Here is an 18,703-nt window from a genome sequence, read left to right as displayed (position 1 = left end):
ATATGGATATCCAGTTGTCCCAACACCATTGAGTGAAGAGAGTGTTCTTTGCTAAATTGTGTGTTCTTGGCACCTTTGTCAAAAATCAGTTGAATGTTGGCTGGGCATATTGGCTCATTCCTGTAATCCAAGCACATTGCGAGACTGAGATGTGTGGACTGCTTGAGGTCAGGAGTTTGAAACCAACCTGGGCAACATAGCAAGCCCCTGCCTCTACAAAAAAATTTAAAAAGTTTTAATTAGCTGGACATGATGGGGCACACCTGTAATCTTAGCTATTCAGGAGGGTGAGGCAGGAGAATCCTTTGAGCCCAAGAGCTCAAGGCTGCAGTAGGCTATGATAGCATCACTGCATTTCAGCCTGGGTGACAAAGTGAGACCCTGTCTCAAAACAAATAAACAAAAAATCAATTGACCATAAATTTATTTCTGGGCTCTCTACTCTGTTCTATTGGTCTGTGTCTGTTTTTATGCCAGTACCATACTGTTTTACCTATTTGTATTTTGAGAGACAGGGTCTCACTGTGTTGCCCAGGCTGGCGTTGAACTCCTGGGCTCCAGCAATCCTCCTGTCTTAGCCTCCCTAGTAGCTGGGACTACAGGCATGTGCCTCTGCACCTGGCTATCGTGCTATTTTCTTGTAGCCTTTTTTTGAGGCAGGATCTCACTGTGTTGCCCAGGATAGAGTGCAGTGGAACAATCAGAACTCTTTGCAGTCTAGACCTGCCCAAGCAATCCTCCCACCTCAGTCTCCTGAGTAGCTGGGGCCACAGGCACACGCCACCACCCCCAGCATTTTAAAAATTTTTTGCAGAGACAGGTTCTGCCTGTGTTGCCCAGGCTAGTCTTGAACTCCTGGGCTCAAGCAATCCTCCTGCCTCAGCCTCCCAAAGTGTTGTGATTATAGGCATGGGTCACTGTGTCCAGTCTTATCATGCTGTTTTGATTACTGTAGCAGTGTGGTATATTTTGAAGTCAGGTAGTGTCAACACCCCAGCTTTGTTCTTTTTGTTCAAGTTTGCTTTGGCTATTTGAAGTCTTTTGTGGTTCCACACAAACTTTAGGATTGTTTATTCTATTTCTGTGAAAACTGTCATTAGGATTTTGATAGAGATTGCACTGAATCTGTAGATCACTTTGGGTAGTATGGACACTTGAACAATATTAATTCTTCCAATGTATGAACATGGGATATCTTTTTGTTTATGTCTTCAGTTTTTTTATCAATGTTTTATAGTTTGCAGTGGACAGATCTTTCACCTCTGTAGTTGAATTTATTTCTAAGTTTTTTTTTTTTCTTTCTAGCTATTGTAAAATATTTTTTTTAATTTCCTTTTTGGATAGTGTTACTGGGGGTCCTTGCTCCCAGAGCTCCCAAGATGGTGGCGGGCCACTTCCAAGATGGTGGCAAGCCTCGTGTTCTCTGACCTTGGGTTCGTGGCCTCACAGACTCCAAGGAATGGAATCTTGGGCCATGTTGAGTGTTATAAGCCATGGGTCACAAATGAGAACCGTGGAACCCAGTGACTAGTGTTCAGCTCAATTAGGATGAACCCAGGCACTTAGCCCTGCAGGAACAATGGCAAGCCTTTAGCCTGATCGGGGAGCAGCAATGCGCACCTCCCTGGATGAGGAGCACAGCGGACACCCTGCTGGAACCCAAGGGATGGAAGTCAGTGGCCCGTCTGGGAAGGCGGCAAACAGCAGTGGTGGACAGCAAGCGAAAGTGCAGCTCGAGCCATAACAAACACATACCAGAAGAGTGCAGTTGCAAGATTTAATAGAGTGAAAACAGAGCTCCCATATGAGGGGAGGGGACCCAAAGGGGGTTGCCTTTGCCAGTTCAAATGCCTGGGTTTATATCCTGATCCTTGACCCTCCTGCTGTGCTCTGAGGCAATAGATGATTGGCTATTTCTTTACCTCCTGTTTTTTGCCTAATTAGCATTTTAGTGAGCTCTCTGATTGGTCAGGTGTGGGCTAAGTTGCAAGCCCTGTGTTTAAAGGTGGATATGGTCACCTTCCCAGCTAGGCTTAGGGATTTTTAGTCGGCCTAGGAAATCCAGCTAGTCCTGTCTCTCAATAGTTTGTTGTTAGTGTATAGAAACACAACTGATTTTTGTATGTTAATTTTATATCCTGCAACTTTACTGACTTTGTTTATTAGTCCTAACAGTTTTGTTTTGTTTTTTTTTTGGTGGAGTCTTTAGAGTTTTTTAATATATAAGATCATGTCATCTGTAAACAGGGACAATTTAACATTTTCCTTTCCAATTTGTATGCCTTTTATTTCTTTATCTGGCCTAATTGCTTTGGCTAAAACTTACAGTATATTGAGTAGAAGTGACAGGTGTGGGCATCTGATATGGTTTGGCTGTGTCCCCACCCAAATCTCATATCAAATTGTAATTAGAATTGTAATCCCCACATGTCAAGGGAGGGACTTGGTGGGAGGTGATTGGATCATGGGGGCGGTTTCCCCCATGCTGTTCTTGTGATAATGAGTGAGTTCTCACAAGATCTAGTTGTTTGATAAGTGTCTGGTGCTTCCCTCTTCTTGCTCTCTCTCTTGCCTGCTGCCATGTAAGACAAGCTTTGCTTCCCCTTTGTCTTCTGCTATGATTGTAAGTTTCCTGAGGCCTCTCCAGCCATGAAGAACTGTGAGTCAATTAAGCCTCTTTTGGTAGTATCTTTATATCAGTGAGAGAACATATTAATACAGCATACTAGTCTTGTTCCTGATCTTATAAAAAAAACTTTCCACTTTTCACCATTGAGTATAATGTTGGCTGTGGGTTTGTCACATCTGGTCTTCCTTGTGTTGAGGTACATTCCTTCTATACCTAATTTGCTGAGTTTTTAAAATGAAAGGATGTTGAATTGTGTCAAATATTTTTTTACATCTATTGAAATGATCAAATAGTTCTTTTAGTGTGTTAACGTGGTATATCACATTTATAGATTCGTGTACATTGATCCATCCTTACATCTGAGATACAATGGGTAATTTCTTTTGCTTTTCCTTTTTTTTTTTGAGACAGAGTCTCACCCAGGCTGGAGTGCAGTGGTGTGATCACGCACACTGCAACCTCCACCTCCTGGGTCCAAGTGGTCCTCTGACCTCAGCCTCCTGAGTAGCTGGGACTACAGGCATGCACCACCATGCCCAACTAATTTCTTTTTTTGTATTTTTGATAGAGTTGAGGTTTCACGATGTTGCCCACGCTGGTCTCAAACTCCTGAGCTTAAGCAATCCACCAGCCTCAGCCTCCAGAATGCTGGGATTACAGGCATAAGCCACTGCACCCAGCCAAGACTGGACAATTTCTAAATGATAGAATTTATTGCTCATAGTTCTGGAGGCTGGGAAGTCCCAGATCAAGGCACCAGCAGATTTGGTGTTTGGCGAGGGTGTATTCCTCATAGGTAGTACTTTCTCCCTGGATCCTCATAGGTGAAACAAGCTCCTTCAGGGCCTCTTTTATAAGGGCACTAATCCCATTTATGAAGGCAATGTCATTATGATCTAATTATCTCCCCAAAGCCCCACTTCTTAATACATCACCTTGGGGATTAGGTTTCAACATATGAATTAATCAGGGGGACACAATATTCAGACCATAGCAGGGTCCTACTTCATTCTTTTGTATTCTTCATTCTAGTGTTCCCAGCACCACTTGCTAAAAAGACTGTCCTTTCCCCTTTCACAAGAGTATGAATTGTCTCGGCACCCTTGTCAGAAAAACATTTGACCATATATGTGAGGGTTTATTTCTGGGTCTCTATTCTATTCCATTCTTTATATCTGTCTTTATGCCAGTACTACACTATTGTGAACACCGATATTCTTTTATGTGGAAATCTTCCAGGTGAGGTTGGGTGGACGGATGTGTGTGTGTCTGTGTGTCTATGCAAGGAAAACTCTTAAATAACAGACTGTACACTTGCTGAATGTTAATGGGTCATTCTTCGCCATATTTTGAGACTTATATTAGAAAGTTATGGCTACATCCTGACTTGCACCACTTGGTCTCACAAAGTGGTCTCACAAAGAGACTATTTCTGAGGAGAGGTGGGAAATGCTGGTGGACACCCAATGTCTTTCCCCTGGACCTTAAACTCTGATTCTAGTCAGTCACATACGACTTCTGCTGCATCTCCCCACAGTTTCAATCTTTTTTTTTTTTTTTTTTTTTTTTTGTGAGACAGCGTCTGGCTCTGTTGCCCAGGCTGGAGTGCAGTGGTGCCATCTGGGCTCACTGCAACCTTCAACTCCTGGGTTTAAGCGGTTCTCCTGCCTCAATTACAGGCACCCACCATCACGCCCAGGTAATTTTTGTATTTTTTAGCAGAGATAGGGTTTCACCATGTTGGCCAGGCTGGTCTCAAACTCCTGACCTCAAGTGATCTGCCCACCTCAGCCTCCCAAAGTGCTGGGATTACAGGCATAAGTCCGGCCCAGTTTCAATCTTTTAATACCTTAAATATTTAAGTTAGTAACATTGCTAAGAAAAATTGTTCATTTTAAGTGCAAATTATTACCTTTTCTTTTTTCTATTATTAAATATGTATTTTATGAATAAAAAGTTAATGTTTTTAACTAGGAATTAAAATGTACTTCTGATTTTTAGGCTTGTTTTGTGCCAGTTGTCATTTTTCACACACACACATGCACACACCCCACCATCACCACCACCACCACCATCATTTCTGTAAACCAATCAACAGACCATTATATGAAAAGACTAGAGACCATTATATGAAAACCGTTTATTCTATAGCCTACTGGGAATTGGCTAGAAGTTAGACGGACATTGGAAATGACTTTTAAATCTTCATTTGAGAAAAAGCATGCCATGAGTCTAAATAACCAATTTCATTTAGCAAACAAAATACAAGTGAACAAAACACAATTTCTCTGATGAATGAAGTGGTTGCCATAGTTTTTCCCAATATGTAAAGATAGTTCTCATAAGAAATATACCACCTAAGCAGTAGTGATCAGAATATTATGCAAATTTATTGGGGGTAAACTCCAAATCAGAAGAATAGAAGACATAAAAGTGTTTCTTCAAAAGAAAAACAAAACAAAACAAAAAACAAGATCCGTTCTGTGTCAAATGATACAGAAATGGCACTGGCTTCCTATATGTTGACTGAGATACTTTTTACTGCAGAGCAAATTAAAAAGATATGCTCACCCCACTTTTATTTTTATGCACTACTTTTAGTTCTGCGGAAATAAAAGCTATACTGAATTTAAAACTTTTTACACAGATAATCCTGTGCAAATTATGTAATCCTTTGTTTGAAGGATATTAACCCAACTTTCTAATATATTTTGTGTATGTTTCTTTTTGTTTGTTTGAGTCAAAGTCTCACTCTGTCACTCAGGCTGGAGTGCAGTGGTGCAATCACAGTTCACTGCAGCTTCCACCTCCTGGGCACAGGTGATCTCACCTCAGCTTCCCAGGTAGCTGGGACCACAGGTGTGCACCACCATGCCTGGCTAACTGTTTGTATGTGTGTGTGTGTGTGTGTTTATATATATATATATATATTTTTTTTTTTTTTTTTTTTTTTTTTGGTAGCGATGACGTTTTACCATGTTGCCCACATTGGATACTTTGTATACATTTCAAAAGGCAACTACAAAAATTGGTTTTTCATATTTCTACAAATATTGTACAGAATGTTTAATATCTTGTAAATATGGAAGCTGTGACAAATTTTTGTATTTAGAAAGTATGACAATCTGAAAATCCACGTTTTACAGAAATGACACCATTCTGTTGAAGTTGGAGTATACTGCACTTATATATCATTATTTCTAATATATACCTAATTATTAGAGAAATTAGTGCACTAAAGGACAGTGGTGGTTTTTAAAAATGATGTATTTGCTGTGGCAAGTTTGTCCTGCTCTGTCCAAAGCAACATTTGAACCAACAGGCCCTTCTAATCTTATGCCAGCAACACAATGGGATCGAGGCCAGGTTCTTGTGTAATTTGTGAAACCTTTGGTTTGCAGAGTTGTTAGCGTAGTGGCTTGGCTCATCAGTTCTGAGCATTTAAATATCTAATGTTTCAAACTGTCAGTCCTGTTGATTTATATTCATCCCTGCCATTCCTATTAACTTAATTACACCTGCCCACAACTTAATTTACTTGCCTTTGTTACTACAGTTTGAACTCCAGCTACATTTTTCTAAGAAATTAAATTGCTAGGTTTTTATAGCTGACTGCACTCTTACAACTTCTCTACAGACTTTATGGTCTTTTTGGGCTTTGCTTTTTAGCACATTTTGGGAACTGTTAGGAAGTTTTCTTGCAGCACACTTGAAGTTAAATAGCTTTTTCCAAGTTTAATACAGTTTGATGGCTCTTCTTGGGGTGTAGATGGGTGGGGGCACTTGCATTGCCCGTTGGAGGAGACTCTGCCTTCTGCTCAGCCAAAAATCAGTGTGAATCCCTTTCTTTGACTGTTCCATTTTTCTCCATATCAAACCTAAATTCTTGATCTTCCACCTGTTCTCATTTCTTCTGTCCTATCTCTTGTTAGGACTCACAACAGCTGTTCCCCATACTTTGCGTTGTAACATTCCACATGGTACTCCATAAAAGCCTGATATAGATGACCTCTCTATAACAGAACTGCAATTATTCTTGTCATGCTTCAGTTGTTTCTGTGGCTCTCCTCTGGAGTGTCTCCAAATTCTCCTGCTCAGTTTTAGCAAGCTGGCCTGGAGTTCTCTCACAGGGTCTGGCTAGCATATTAATTTGCTTGTGGTTAAAAGCCTTTGCGCTCAGTACTGAGACTGTCACATAATGAATTTTCATTTCCATTTTATTCTGAACTTGCAAACTTCAGAGATTCATGCTATCTTCAGTGTTTAAATGGTAATGCCTTTTGTAAAATAAAGGACGCTGCAGGCCAGGCATGGTGGCACATGCCTGTAATCCCAGCACTTTGTGAGGCGGAGGCAGGCAGATCACTTGAGGCCAGGAGTTCAAGACCAGCCTGGCCAACATGGTGAAACCCCGTCTCTGCTAAAAATAGAAAAATTAGCCAGGCATGATGGTGCATGCCTGTAATCCCAGCTACTCGGGAGTCTGAGGAATGAGCATTGTTTGAACCCAGGAGAAGGAGCAGAGAGCGGAGCCGAGATCGCGCCACTGTACTCTAGTTGGGGTGACAGAGTGAGACTCCGTCTCAAAAAAATTTTAAAAAGCCTGTGGTTATTTTGATGGGATAGCAAGGATAACATGAATCGTGTTAGGTTTGGCATAAATAGTTCATAGTTGACCTGGTCTGTCTGACTGTCTGAGATGTCACTGAGTCATCTGATGACCTTGACATGCTAAAGCATTGGAATGAATGTTGGACAGAGGTGGGTTCAGAGAACTATTTAGGAGACATCTTGGTGGGAGTTGTGGCCAACAATGATGACAGGTGAGCAGTGGGGAAAAAAAGCCAGGATTGCAAGGAGTTAAAGATCACCCATTCAAGAAGTCTGGCAGAAGGAGCAAGACAGGAAATTTATTCATTTAGTGGCAGTCAGAGGTAACAATGTAAGAAAAGCATTTGAGTCTTCTTTTAGGCAAACTGAAATTTGCCATTAGAGAAGAAGGGAGTTCTTCATTTTTTGTTTGTTTTAGAAACTATTTAAAAAATAAGAACATTTCTGTCTTATTAGTTAAGGCAGCACTATCCAATAGAATTTTCTGTGTTGATGGAAATAGTCTACATCTCTGCTATCCAAGTATGGAGCTATAAGCCACATGTAGCTATTTAAATTTAAATTTAAATTAATTAGTGTGACTACTGAGCAATTGAAATGTGGCTAGTATATCTGAGTTGAATTTTGATTAATTAAAATTTAAATTTAAATAGGTACATGTGGCTGAAGGCAACCACATTAGACAGCTCAGAGTTCAAGTTTTACTAACGAGACTAGCAGATTAATGTCAAAATATTAATGTCTTAAAACAATAAAAGTCTATTATTCAACTGTATCACATCCAAACCAATCAGAGCTAGGGTGTAGGAAGGGGAGCATTCTGCTCTGTCTAGTCATTTGGAACACTGGCTCCTTCTATCTTGTGTGGTGCCATCTTCAACCTTGAAGGGTGCATGTTGGAGGGGAAGAGACAGAAAGTGAAGAATCTCTTGAGAAGTGTTATGGGCCATGTCTGGAAATGGCCTACATTACTTCAACCCCTATACCCATATTCCAATAGTTACAAATAAATGACATGGCCCTACCTAACTGCAGACTGAAAGAAAAGGAACCAGGTTTATGAACATATAACATTACCCTGCTACACTGAAATTTGCAGAGTTCTGGGATCAGTCTCTAATACCTCCTCCATAAGGAAATGGAAATAAATTTTAATCAGTGTGCTAAGGGAGTAAATCTGGTTCAGTTCTGGATGTGAGGAAGAGACTGAAGGATCAAAGTGGGGCAATGGGGGTTCAACATGGGGCAGGGATCAGAAAGAAGAGATGGAATAAATAATAGAGGGCAGAAAAAAGTTGGTATTTGCTGATGGAGGACCATTTCTTGGAAAGAGAAACAACAAGAAACAAAGTGTGAGAATAGAAATTTTGAGGTGAGAAGGACAGAAATTTAAGGTTCTTAGGTTAAATCACTTTGTCTGCTCTGAGGTTATTTGCTTATTATGACAAGCCTTTGGAAGATGTTTGGATAGGTGCTTAAAATTAGAAGAAAAGACCCGAACAGGTACTATAAAGAGTGCCTTGGGCATGCATTGTAGAATTTGGAAGGTATTTGTTTCAGACTAATCTGGTAATCCAGATATTTCACAGAAAGTGTCATGTAAATTCAAATATATATCTTCTTTTTCTCTTGATAAACATCCCTATGGTAAGCCATGGAGTTCTGTTAATCTTCTGTTTGACCAAATAACTAGGCTTGGAAATTTTAACTTAACCTTTTTCCTTTTACCACAATTAAGGTGCCAGTATAAGAGTAGAGCATTAAAGCTAGTAAGTATATTAACATGCAACCATTTTAAGAAAAATCAGATGAATAGAGAATACTGAAACTAGTAATTCGTATTTTGACAGCATCAGTTGAACTGTCAGCACAGCATGAAGTCTGAGAGTAGAATTATTTCTCAAATTAACATTGAACTTAAACTGGGAAGAAAATACAAATGTTCTTTGTTGGAGAAATTATAAAATCTTGCAATTCCAAAAAACAGCCTCACAGTTTAATAGTATCTTGTGTATTTGCCTCCCACTCCCTACTCTACTGCTACCTCAGCTTCCTCTCTATCTATGTCATTAAAAAACTCTCTTAGAAAAATTCATAATTTAACACTAACTGAGGTGGGATGGGGTGGGAAGGCAATGCCTTACTTTACATAGTTGATTTCCTTTTTAATCTGCCCAGAAAAAAATTCTCCCAGATTCCCATTCTTGATTTATGTAGTTGAATGAGGATGGCTGACTCCTAGGCTCCAAAGGTGACCATAAGACTCAAGTGTGGACGGAGTATTCTATTCTCCTGCCCACAATGACAGGCACATGAACCAAGAAAGACAAATCAAAAGCTGTTCTGGATATGTGTGTGTGCGTGTGTGTGTGTTGTGTGTGTGTGTGTATATATATATATATATGAGAGAGAGAGAGAGAGAGAGAGAGACTTGCTCTGTTGCCCAGGCTGGAGTGCAATGGCACAATCTCAACTCATGGCAGCTTTTGTCCCCCAGGTGCAAGTGATCCTGCCACCTCAGCCTCCATAGGTGCATGTCACTACGTCAGCCTAATTTTTTGTTTTGTTTTGTTTTTGGTGGTTTTTGTTTTGGTTTTTGGTGGGGTTTTTTTTTTTTTTTTAGGCCTCCCAAAGTGCTGGGATTATAGGCACAAGCCACTGTGTCCAGCCTCTCCTGGTAATTTTGACTGGAAACAATGTGGGTTCACACATATGATCCAATCTCAAGAAAAGACAGTGTACAGGGAAGGAGCAAAACCACCATTAAGAACTGACTGGGAATATAGTTCAACTCTTAAAGCACTGCTCTTCTCTAGGTTATTTGCACAGACTGACTTCCAGTGATAGCTTTAATCACTGGCTAAAGCTTTTGCTGTGAGGGCAAAATCTTCATCTATCTAATTTACCTTTATCTATAATCTCTACCCTGGAGCCTGAAACTGAATATACAATTAATAAATATGTGCAGAATGAACTAACTAACCAATTACAGCTTGAATTTTACAAATGTCTGAAGATTTCACGGAAACATTTGTATTCTTGGTACTGTAGGGTAGTACTGAGTCCCATCATTTCTTTCTTAAACCATAGTTTACTTAGAAATCAGCAAGGAAATCTATCAAGTGATTCTGGGGATCCACTTGGAGCGGGAAGCCATGAGAAATGCCCAAACAAGCCAGTGGGCTTTCCAGACTAACAGCTATCATTTTCACTCTTTCTACATAATCACATCTCACATAGGTTTCAACATAAGGTACATTTTGATCTCTAAATTATAAATTCATACCAATTTTGGCTTCCATCCTCAGACTTCCTTTCCTGTTGCACTTCTTTTTCAAATATCAGCGGAATGCTCTACATAATGAACACAGCCTTGATTTTCTTGTTGACCACTTGCAGCAATAATTTTGGCTTCTCCTCCATGTACATATACCTTCTAATCTCCAGACATGTTAGTAAAAGACTTGAATTTTCTGGCTTCTCCACTTTAATTCCAATCTCTAGGAGTACAGCAAGAGCCATTTCCCCCTCCCAAACACCCATCCGTTGCTTTGTAGAGCCTCATGGACCAGCACTGCCGCTAAGGCTGTGCTCCTGCCCCTCTGGCCCCCTTCAGGGAATCCTGCTATCCTAAGGGCCGAGCACACAGTGGGGAACAAATCCTTTGCTGAATTCTCAATGGATGAGACCAAAGAGAAGACGGTAATGCCCAAGGGTTGGAATAGAACCAGACAACTTAAGGGTTATTTCAGGAAAAGAGTATCTTGAGCCACTGATGCTGGACCTACCTACTTATTTATTTCAGAACTCCTGTCTCCTGGTTTTTCTATTCTTTAAGTGAGGAGGACATTTTTACTGATCATGTCATTATTCATTTAAAACTCAATAAATGCCTATCAATAGAGAATTGGTTAAATTATGGGACACCATCTTCTGATCCTTCCAGATAAGCTCAGTAACCTTTACTGGATGGCTCATAGCACCTGGGTTATTACCTACCAAGAATAGTGTTTTTTGCAGTTATTTAATATCTGTCTCCTCACTAGACTGTAAGCTCAATCAAGGGAGTATGAAGGTGGCTAGTGTATACTTAGAACCATGATTGGTATGGTAGATGTTTAATGTTTGAATGTATAATAAATGCACACAATGGAATACTATGCAGGCATTTATTTATTTATTTATTTTGAGACAGAGTCTTACTCTATTGCTAGGCTGGAGTGCAGTGGCGCGAACTCGGCTCACTGCAACCTCCGCCTCTGGTTCAAGCAATTCTCCTGCCTCAGCCTCCCGAGTAGCTGGGACTACAGGTGCCTGCCACCATGCCTGGCTGATTTTTGTATTTTCAATAGAGATGAGGTTTCACCATATTGGCCAGGCTGGTCTCGAACTCCTGGCCTTGTGATCCACCTGCCTTGGCCTCCCAAAGTGGTAGGATTACAGGCGTGAGCCACCACACCCAGCCTATGCAGCCATTTAAAGCATGATAATGTGGAATTGTTTATCGACATGTAAGGTTACCCATAATATAATGTTAAAATTTAAAAATCAAATAATAAAATAGTAGATATACTATGATCCTGTTTTAATAAAAAAGAATAGCCATATATACAGACACATACATCAAAATGTTAATAGTGATAAGATTATGAATGATTTTTTATTTTATTGGTTAACTCTTTGTATTATCTGAAATTTTACAATAACAGTATTTATTTGACCTATTTTTTTTTTTTTTTTGGAGACCAGGTCTCACTCTGTCACCCACACTGGAGGATAGTGGCACAATGACAGCTCACTACAGCTTTGAACTCCGGGCTCAAATGATCCTCCTGTCTCAGCTTCCTGAGTAGCTGGGGGGACTACAGATGCACACCACCACACTTGGCTAAGTTTTTTTTTTTTTTTTTGAGACAAAGTGTTGCTCTGTCGCCCAGGCTGGAGTGCAGTGGTGTGATCTCTGCTCACTGTAACCTCCACCTCTTGGGCTCAAGCAATTCTCCTGCCTCAGCCTCCCAAGTAGCTGGGACTACAGGCGTGTGCCACAAGGCCCAGGTAGTTTTTTGTATTTTTACAAAACTGTAGAGACAGGGTTTCACCATGTTGGCCAGGGTGGTCTTCAACTCCTGACCTCAGGTGATCTGCCTGCCTTGACCTCCCAAAGTGCTGGGATTACAGGCGTGAGCCACCAGGCTAATTTTTTTTTTTTTAATTTTTGAGATGGGATCTCACTATGTTGCCCAGGCTGGTCTCAAATTCCTGGCCTCAAGTGATCCTCCTGCTTTGGTCTCTCCTATAAGCGGGATTACAATTACGAGTCATCACACCTGGCTGATTTATTCTTTCCTGATTTTAAAATTATTTCCATTTTGAGAAAAACCAAGTAGATACTAAAACAACCTTTTTTCTGTCACAAAATTTCACTTAAACAACTAATTTTGGCATACAGTTTTCAACTGGACAACATTAGAAACAACATGGATTTCCGAATGCAAATTGAAATGTTGGATACATTCATCTTGATGCTATTTCTGATTAAAGTAGACCGTTAGCAAAATGATCATTATCAAACCTTCATTTCTATATAAAATTTCTTATTTTTTATATCCATAATTACTATTAGACTCTTCCTTCTCCTCTAATTTACATTCTTACCCAGGATATGAAGAATGGAATAGACCTTAATTTCTTATCCTATTTTTTAGCTGAAGATCAAAAAAGTTAAAAGGAAGTAGACTTCTGAAATTAAAAAAAAAAAAAAGAAATGTCAATGGCTGCTACCTTTAAAGTACCTTCCTCACATGAGGGAAGTTTGCAAAGGTGAAGGTCTTTCCCAAGAAAATACCAAACCATTACCAAAAATCTAAAAGTATATCCATTTCAAACAAACACCTTTAATAGACTGGTTATAAAACTATAATTGGACATTTTTAAGGCCAGTTTATACTTTTCCCTTTTCAAAGACATTAATTAATATAAATAAGACATTTACAGATGATGTTCTCTATACAGAGCAAGCACATACTCTTGGATATCTCCAAAGAGAAGTATAATTGCACTTATTTTATACAATAATTAGCATAACAGGGAAATGGAAAATATTTTTGCATATAAATTCCGTTTCTTAAGTATAATTAAAAAGTTTCATTAAGAGTTGGTTAAAAAAAATAGGGCATATACTGTCTGTATATGGCTACCTGTCTTTTAGTAACATTAATTTTGTTTTTTTGTTTTTGAGACAGAGTCTTGCTCTGTTGCCCACGCTGAAGTGTAATGGCACGACCTCAGCTCACTGCAACCTCCACCTCCCAGGTTCAAGCGATTCTCCCGCCTCAGCCTCCCGAGTAGCTGGGATTATAGGCACCCACCACCACACCTGGCTAATTTTTGTATTTTTAGTAGAGGCGAGGTTTCACCATGTTGGCCAGGCTGGTCTCGAACTCCTAACCTCAGGTGATCTGCCCGCCTCAGCCTCCCAAAGTGCCAGAATTACAGGCGTGAGCCACCTGCCTAATTTTGTTAATCTTGCCAGTTTCAAGTCATTGACACAAAAATGTCAGCACCGTATTAAGAAGTCACACTCTGACCTATAAAATGTGACAGCCCCAGGAGAGCCATTACCCCATTATTCATTTTCAGTAAAATGTCTAATAGAACAGTGACAAATATTGTGCCTTAGATCCTTAATCATATGATACAAATCATTTACGATACAAATCATTTACAATACAAATTGTAAAGATGAACATGTGCTGGCACAGCTAGGGTTTACATACTCTTTGGAAGCTCAGAAAGTTCAAGAATGTCTTATCGGTCTTCATTTCAGATCTAGTAGCATAAAAGCTGGGTTTTCTAAGTAGGATTTCCACAAATTAGAGAAGCGTGACATGGTAGCACCATCAATAACTCTGTGATCAGCTGACCAGCTCACATTCATTATCTGTGCCTTATATACTTCTCCTTTCTGGTTAAATCGGGGAATGGCCTAGAAATGAAAAAAAAAAAAAAAAGAATAAAGAGTAAACCCTCACTTGCTCAAAGCTCAAACTCTAACAATGCTGTAAGATCAAGCAAACCCTTCTTCCTACAGTACAGAAAAAAATGGGCATCCCCAATGACTTTTGGAAATGCTGACTCCTACTCTTCCCATCTTCGAGTATGTGCCTGGAGCTTTCAGAAGTTCTCCAAGGTACTTCCTATCCCTTGTACAATTCCCACACCTACATTCATTAACTTTCATCTCAGATTTCAAATATTTAATAATTTTTTACTGTATACCCACTATGTGCCAAGTACTCTTCTGGGCTCTGGGGAGAGACAGACAAATAAATAAGGCTTCCTCACTGAAGGCAGTGAGGAAACAAGCCATTCTCAAGTTCCCCTGACCACTAAGTTGGCCAGGAAGAAGACAGAGGACAACAGCATGCTTGTGTTCTTCGTGGATGTTACAGCCAGTAAGCACCAGATCAAACAGGCTGTGAAGAAGCTCTATGACACTGATGGGGCCAAGGTCAACACCGTGGTCAGGCCTGATGGAGAGAGGAAGGCATATATTCCGTTGGCTCCTGATTACAATGCTTTGGATGTTGCCAACAAAATTGGGATCATCTAAAATGAGTCCAGCTGGCTAATTCTAAATATATATCTTTTCACTGTTTAAAAAAAAAAAAAAAGGATAGACAAAATATAAGCCCCAACTTATTATTAGATTCAATAGACATAAAATCATGCTGTCAAACTGCTATAAAAGTTTCTAAGCCCTATTCTGTTTTTCTCTACTGATCTCCTCATGGCTGGGATACAACAGTCACAGCCAGATATGGATCCCTGATGACACTGAGTAGCATCTGTGTAAAGCCATGTAGGCCACTGCAACTACTTGTCTTTGATTCTGAATGAGATGAGAAGCCCTTGGAAGTGTCTGAGCAGACTGGCCATTCACTGAAAGAAGATGACTTTAGGAGGAGCAGGTCTGATGGTGGGGGGCAGTGGGGAAAGGAGCAGGAGCTCAGTTTTAGACATGCTAAAATTCAAGATGCCTTTACACATCCAAGCAAGATATAAGAGTTTAAAGCTCAAAAGTGAGGTCCAGTCTGGAGATATAAACCTGGGAGTCATCAGTGTATAAATGGTATTGAAAGATCAGATAAAGAAAAGGGGTGAGAACTGAATCCTGGGATGCTTCAATGTGTAGAGATTGGGAACATTAGGAGGTATGGGTAAAGGAGACTTAGAGGGAATAGGCAGTGAGATAGGAGGGAAACCAAAATGGCCAGGTATGCTGCAAGTCAACATTAAGAATGTTTTCCAAAGAGGTTGGATTGATCAATCATCTCAAGGTCAACTAGTAGGTCAAGGAAAACAAATACTGAGAATTGAGTAACATGGAAGGCTTAATGACTTAAATAATTGAGCAAGAAGGAATTCTATAATGAAAACAAAATAGCAAAGGAAAGATGATACAAAGGGAGAAAGGAATTAAATACTATTTGTCCCTACCCAACAAATATTATTTTAAGTGATGAATAAGATTTCTACTCTAAGAACTATGCTTCATGGCTTGAAAAAACCAGGATAAAATGATTTTGTAAAAATATATCTATTGAACAGATATTTATAAATCAAATATTCTTTTGTTCATAGCAGCATTATTCACGAGAGCCAAAAAATGGAAATAATCCAAATATTCATTGACGGATGAATAGATAAATAAAACATGGCATATATTTATATAAAATAGTATATTATTTACCCTTAAAAATTCATGAAATTCTAATACATGCTACAACATAAATGAACCCTGAGCCAGATACAAAAGGACAAATACTGTATTGATTCCACTTACGTGAGGTACCTAGAATAGTCCAATTAATCCATAGAGACAGAAAATAGAATGGTGGTTACCAAAGGCTTGGGAAATAGAGAGATTATTCAGTAAGTGTAGAGTTTCAGTTTGGGATAATGAAAAAGTTCTGGAGACAGATGTGGTGATGGTGGCAAACAATGTAAATGTACTTAATGCCACTGAACAATATACTTAAAAATAGTTTAAATGGTCAAGTTATGTTTATATATTTTACAATTATATACATATACACATATAATTCAGAAGATAAATCTCTTTAAGGAAAGAGAACACAAAATTTTGTCAAACAGGTATAATGGTTTGGAAACTTCAGGAAGCCAGAATTTTTTGAGAATCAAATGTTGAATTCTTGTTGGAAAAGAGAATGAGTGATAGAAGTTATCACTCAGAGAACTCCTGATTTGGAAAGAATAGTGACATACTATGTGTTTTTGTTTTTTTCTCCCTATCTCCTCTGCTTGCCAGAAGTGTAAGTGGATGCCAGGAAGGGGGAATGACTTAGATGCTAATTTACTATCTGCTAGAAAGCAAATCAAAGGCTGAAGGGAAGCATTTGTAAGGGTTCCAACACGCGAGGAATAAACTCATGAGGACAAGTCCCAGAGACGTTCAACATGGAAGCATTGTAAGTACAGAAAAGAAAGGCTCTTCTTAAAATACACTCTCCTTAATGTAGTGACAATGACATTTAATAAACATGGTATTGAAGTGGTATCCAGGCGCTTATTTGCCTCAGTGGTCCTCAACCCTGAATTAATAGGGGTACCCAAGTCCCATCTCCCAAAATTCCAATTCAGTTAGTAGAAGGGGAGCTTGGCCATAATTTGTTTTCAAGCTCCCATATGATTCTAACAGGTAGCCAGGGTTAAGAATCATTGCAACCCTTACTCTAAGTCCGTGTCTTCTAAACCACTATCACCTATCACCTTTTCGTATTCATTTGGGTTCCTGTTCAAAAATTTAAGTTCTGAGGGTTCTGCCCCTAAGGTAAAGAAATCTGCACTTTTAACTAACACTCCCAGTGATTCCTGGGCAAAGAATGCTCTAAATGAGTCTCACTTTGTTTAAAATAACATTTTGAATTAGTTTTCTATTATTCTTTGGTATAATGAAATAAAGATATTTTGAAAGAAGTAGATTGGCTATATTTGTGATTATTCATAAAGACTCAATATCTGTGCCTGGTATAATCCACAATGGTTGATCCATACAGAAACAACCCAGATCGCCACCATTTATTACACATAGAGGTAGCCACCAGAAGTGCAGGCCTAGCTCTTAGGAAGAAATAATAGGTTTTCGGATTCCTGGGCAAGATGGCCGAACAGGAACAGCTCCGGTCTGCAGCTCCCAGTGAGACCAAGGCAGAAGATGGGTGATTTCTGCATTTCCAACTGAGGTACCCGGTTCGACTCACTGGGACTGGTTAGACAGTGGGTGCAGCCCATGGAGGGCCAGCAGAAGCAGGATGGGGTGTCACCTCACCTGGGAAGTGCAAGGGGTCAGGGAACTCCCTCCCCTAGCCAAGGGAAGCCATGAGGGACCCTGCTGTAAGAGATGATGCTATCCAGCCCAGATACTGTGCTTTTCCCATGGTCTTTGCATCCCACAGACCAGGATATTCCCTCGGATGCCTACACCACAAGGGCCCTGAGTTTCAAGCGCAAAACTGGGAGGCTGTTTGGGCAGACACCAAGCTAGCTGCAGGTTTTTTTTTTTTTTTTTTTCATACCCCAGTGGTGCCTGGAACACCAGTGAGACAGAACTGTACACTACCCTGGAAAGGTGGCTGAAGCCAAGGAGCCAAGTGGTCTTGCTCAGTGGATTCCACTCCCACAGAGCCCAGCAGGCTAAGATCTACTGGCTTGAAATTCTTGCTGCCAGCACAGCAGTCTGAAGTCGACCTGGGACGCTCGAGCTTGGTGGGCAGAGGGGCATCCACCATTACTGAGGCTTGAGTAGGTGGTTTTCCCCTCACAGTGTAAACAAAGCGACAGGGAAGTTCGAACTGGGCAGAGCCCACAGCAGCTCAGCAAAGCCACTGCTAACCAGACTGCCTCTCTAGATTCCTCCTCTCTGGGCAGGTATCTCTGAAAGAAAGACAGTAGCCTCAGTCAGGTGCTTATAGATAAAACTCCCATCTCCCTGGGATAGAGTACCTGGGGGAAGGGGCGGCTATGGGCACAGCTTCAGCAGAATTAAACTTTCTTGCCTGCCGGCTGTAAAAAGAGCAGTGGATCTCCCAGCACAGCACTTGAGTTCTGCTAAGGAACAGACTGCCTCCTCAAGTGGGTCCCTGACCCCATGCCTCCTGACGGGGAGATACCTCCCAGCAGGGATTGACAGACACCTCATACAGGAGAGCTCTCGCTGGCATCTGGCAGGTGCCCCTCTGGGATGAAGCTTCCAGAGGAAACAGCAGGCAGCAATCTTTGCTGTTCTACAGCCTCCACTGCTGACACCCAGGCAAACAGGGTCTGGAGTGGACCCCCAGCAAACTCCAGCAGACCTGCAGAAGAGGGGCCTGACTGTTAGAAGCAAAACTAGTAACAGAAAGCAATAGCATCAACATCAACAAAAAGGATGACCATGCAAAA

At 40.4% G+C, this 18,703-nt stretch overlaps 1 protein-coding gene across 2 annotated transcripts in view; it reads right to left on the bottom strand.

The window, feature by feature from the left end:
- Positions 1-9,845: 9,845 nt before the first annotated feature.
- DBT (dihydrolipoamide branched chain transacylase E2) overlaps positions 9,846-18,703 on the bottom strand; it is a 76,838-nt gene continuing 67,980 nt past the window's right edge. The window contains exon 14 of one of the 2 annotated variants that reach the window (XM_026456507.1): positions 9,846-14,225. In XM_026456507.1, coding sequence (XP_026312292.1) covers positions 14,058-14,225 — 168 coding nt within the window. In that variant the 3' untranslated portion in view covers positions 9,846-14,057. The remainder of the gene's footprint in view (positions 14,226-18,703) is intronic. The other variant, XM_026456508.1, reaches the window with a different exon arrangement.

The sequence above is a fragment of the Piliocolobus tephrosceles genome, chromosome 1 (assembly GCF_002776525.5).
Source record: "Piliocolobus tephrosceles isolate RC106 chromosome 1, ASM277652v3, whole genome shotgun sequence".
NCBI classification, from domain to species: Eukaryota; Metazoa; Chordata; class Mammalia; order Primates; family Cercopithecidae; genus Piliocolobus; species Piliocolobus tephrosceles.
This window is presented reverse-complemented; position numbering and strand designations above follow the sequence as displayed.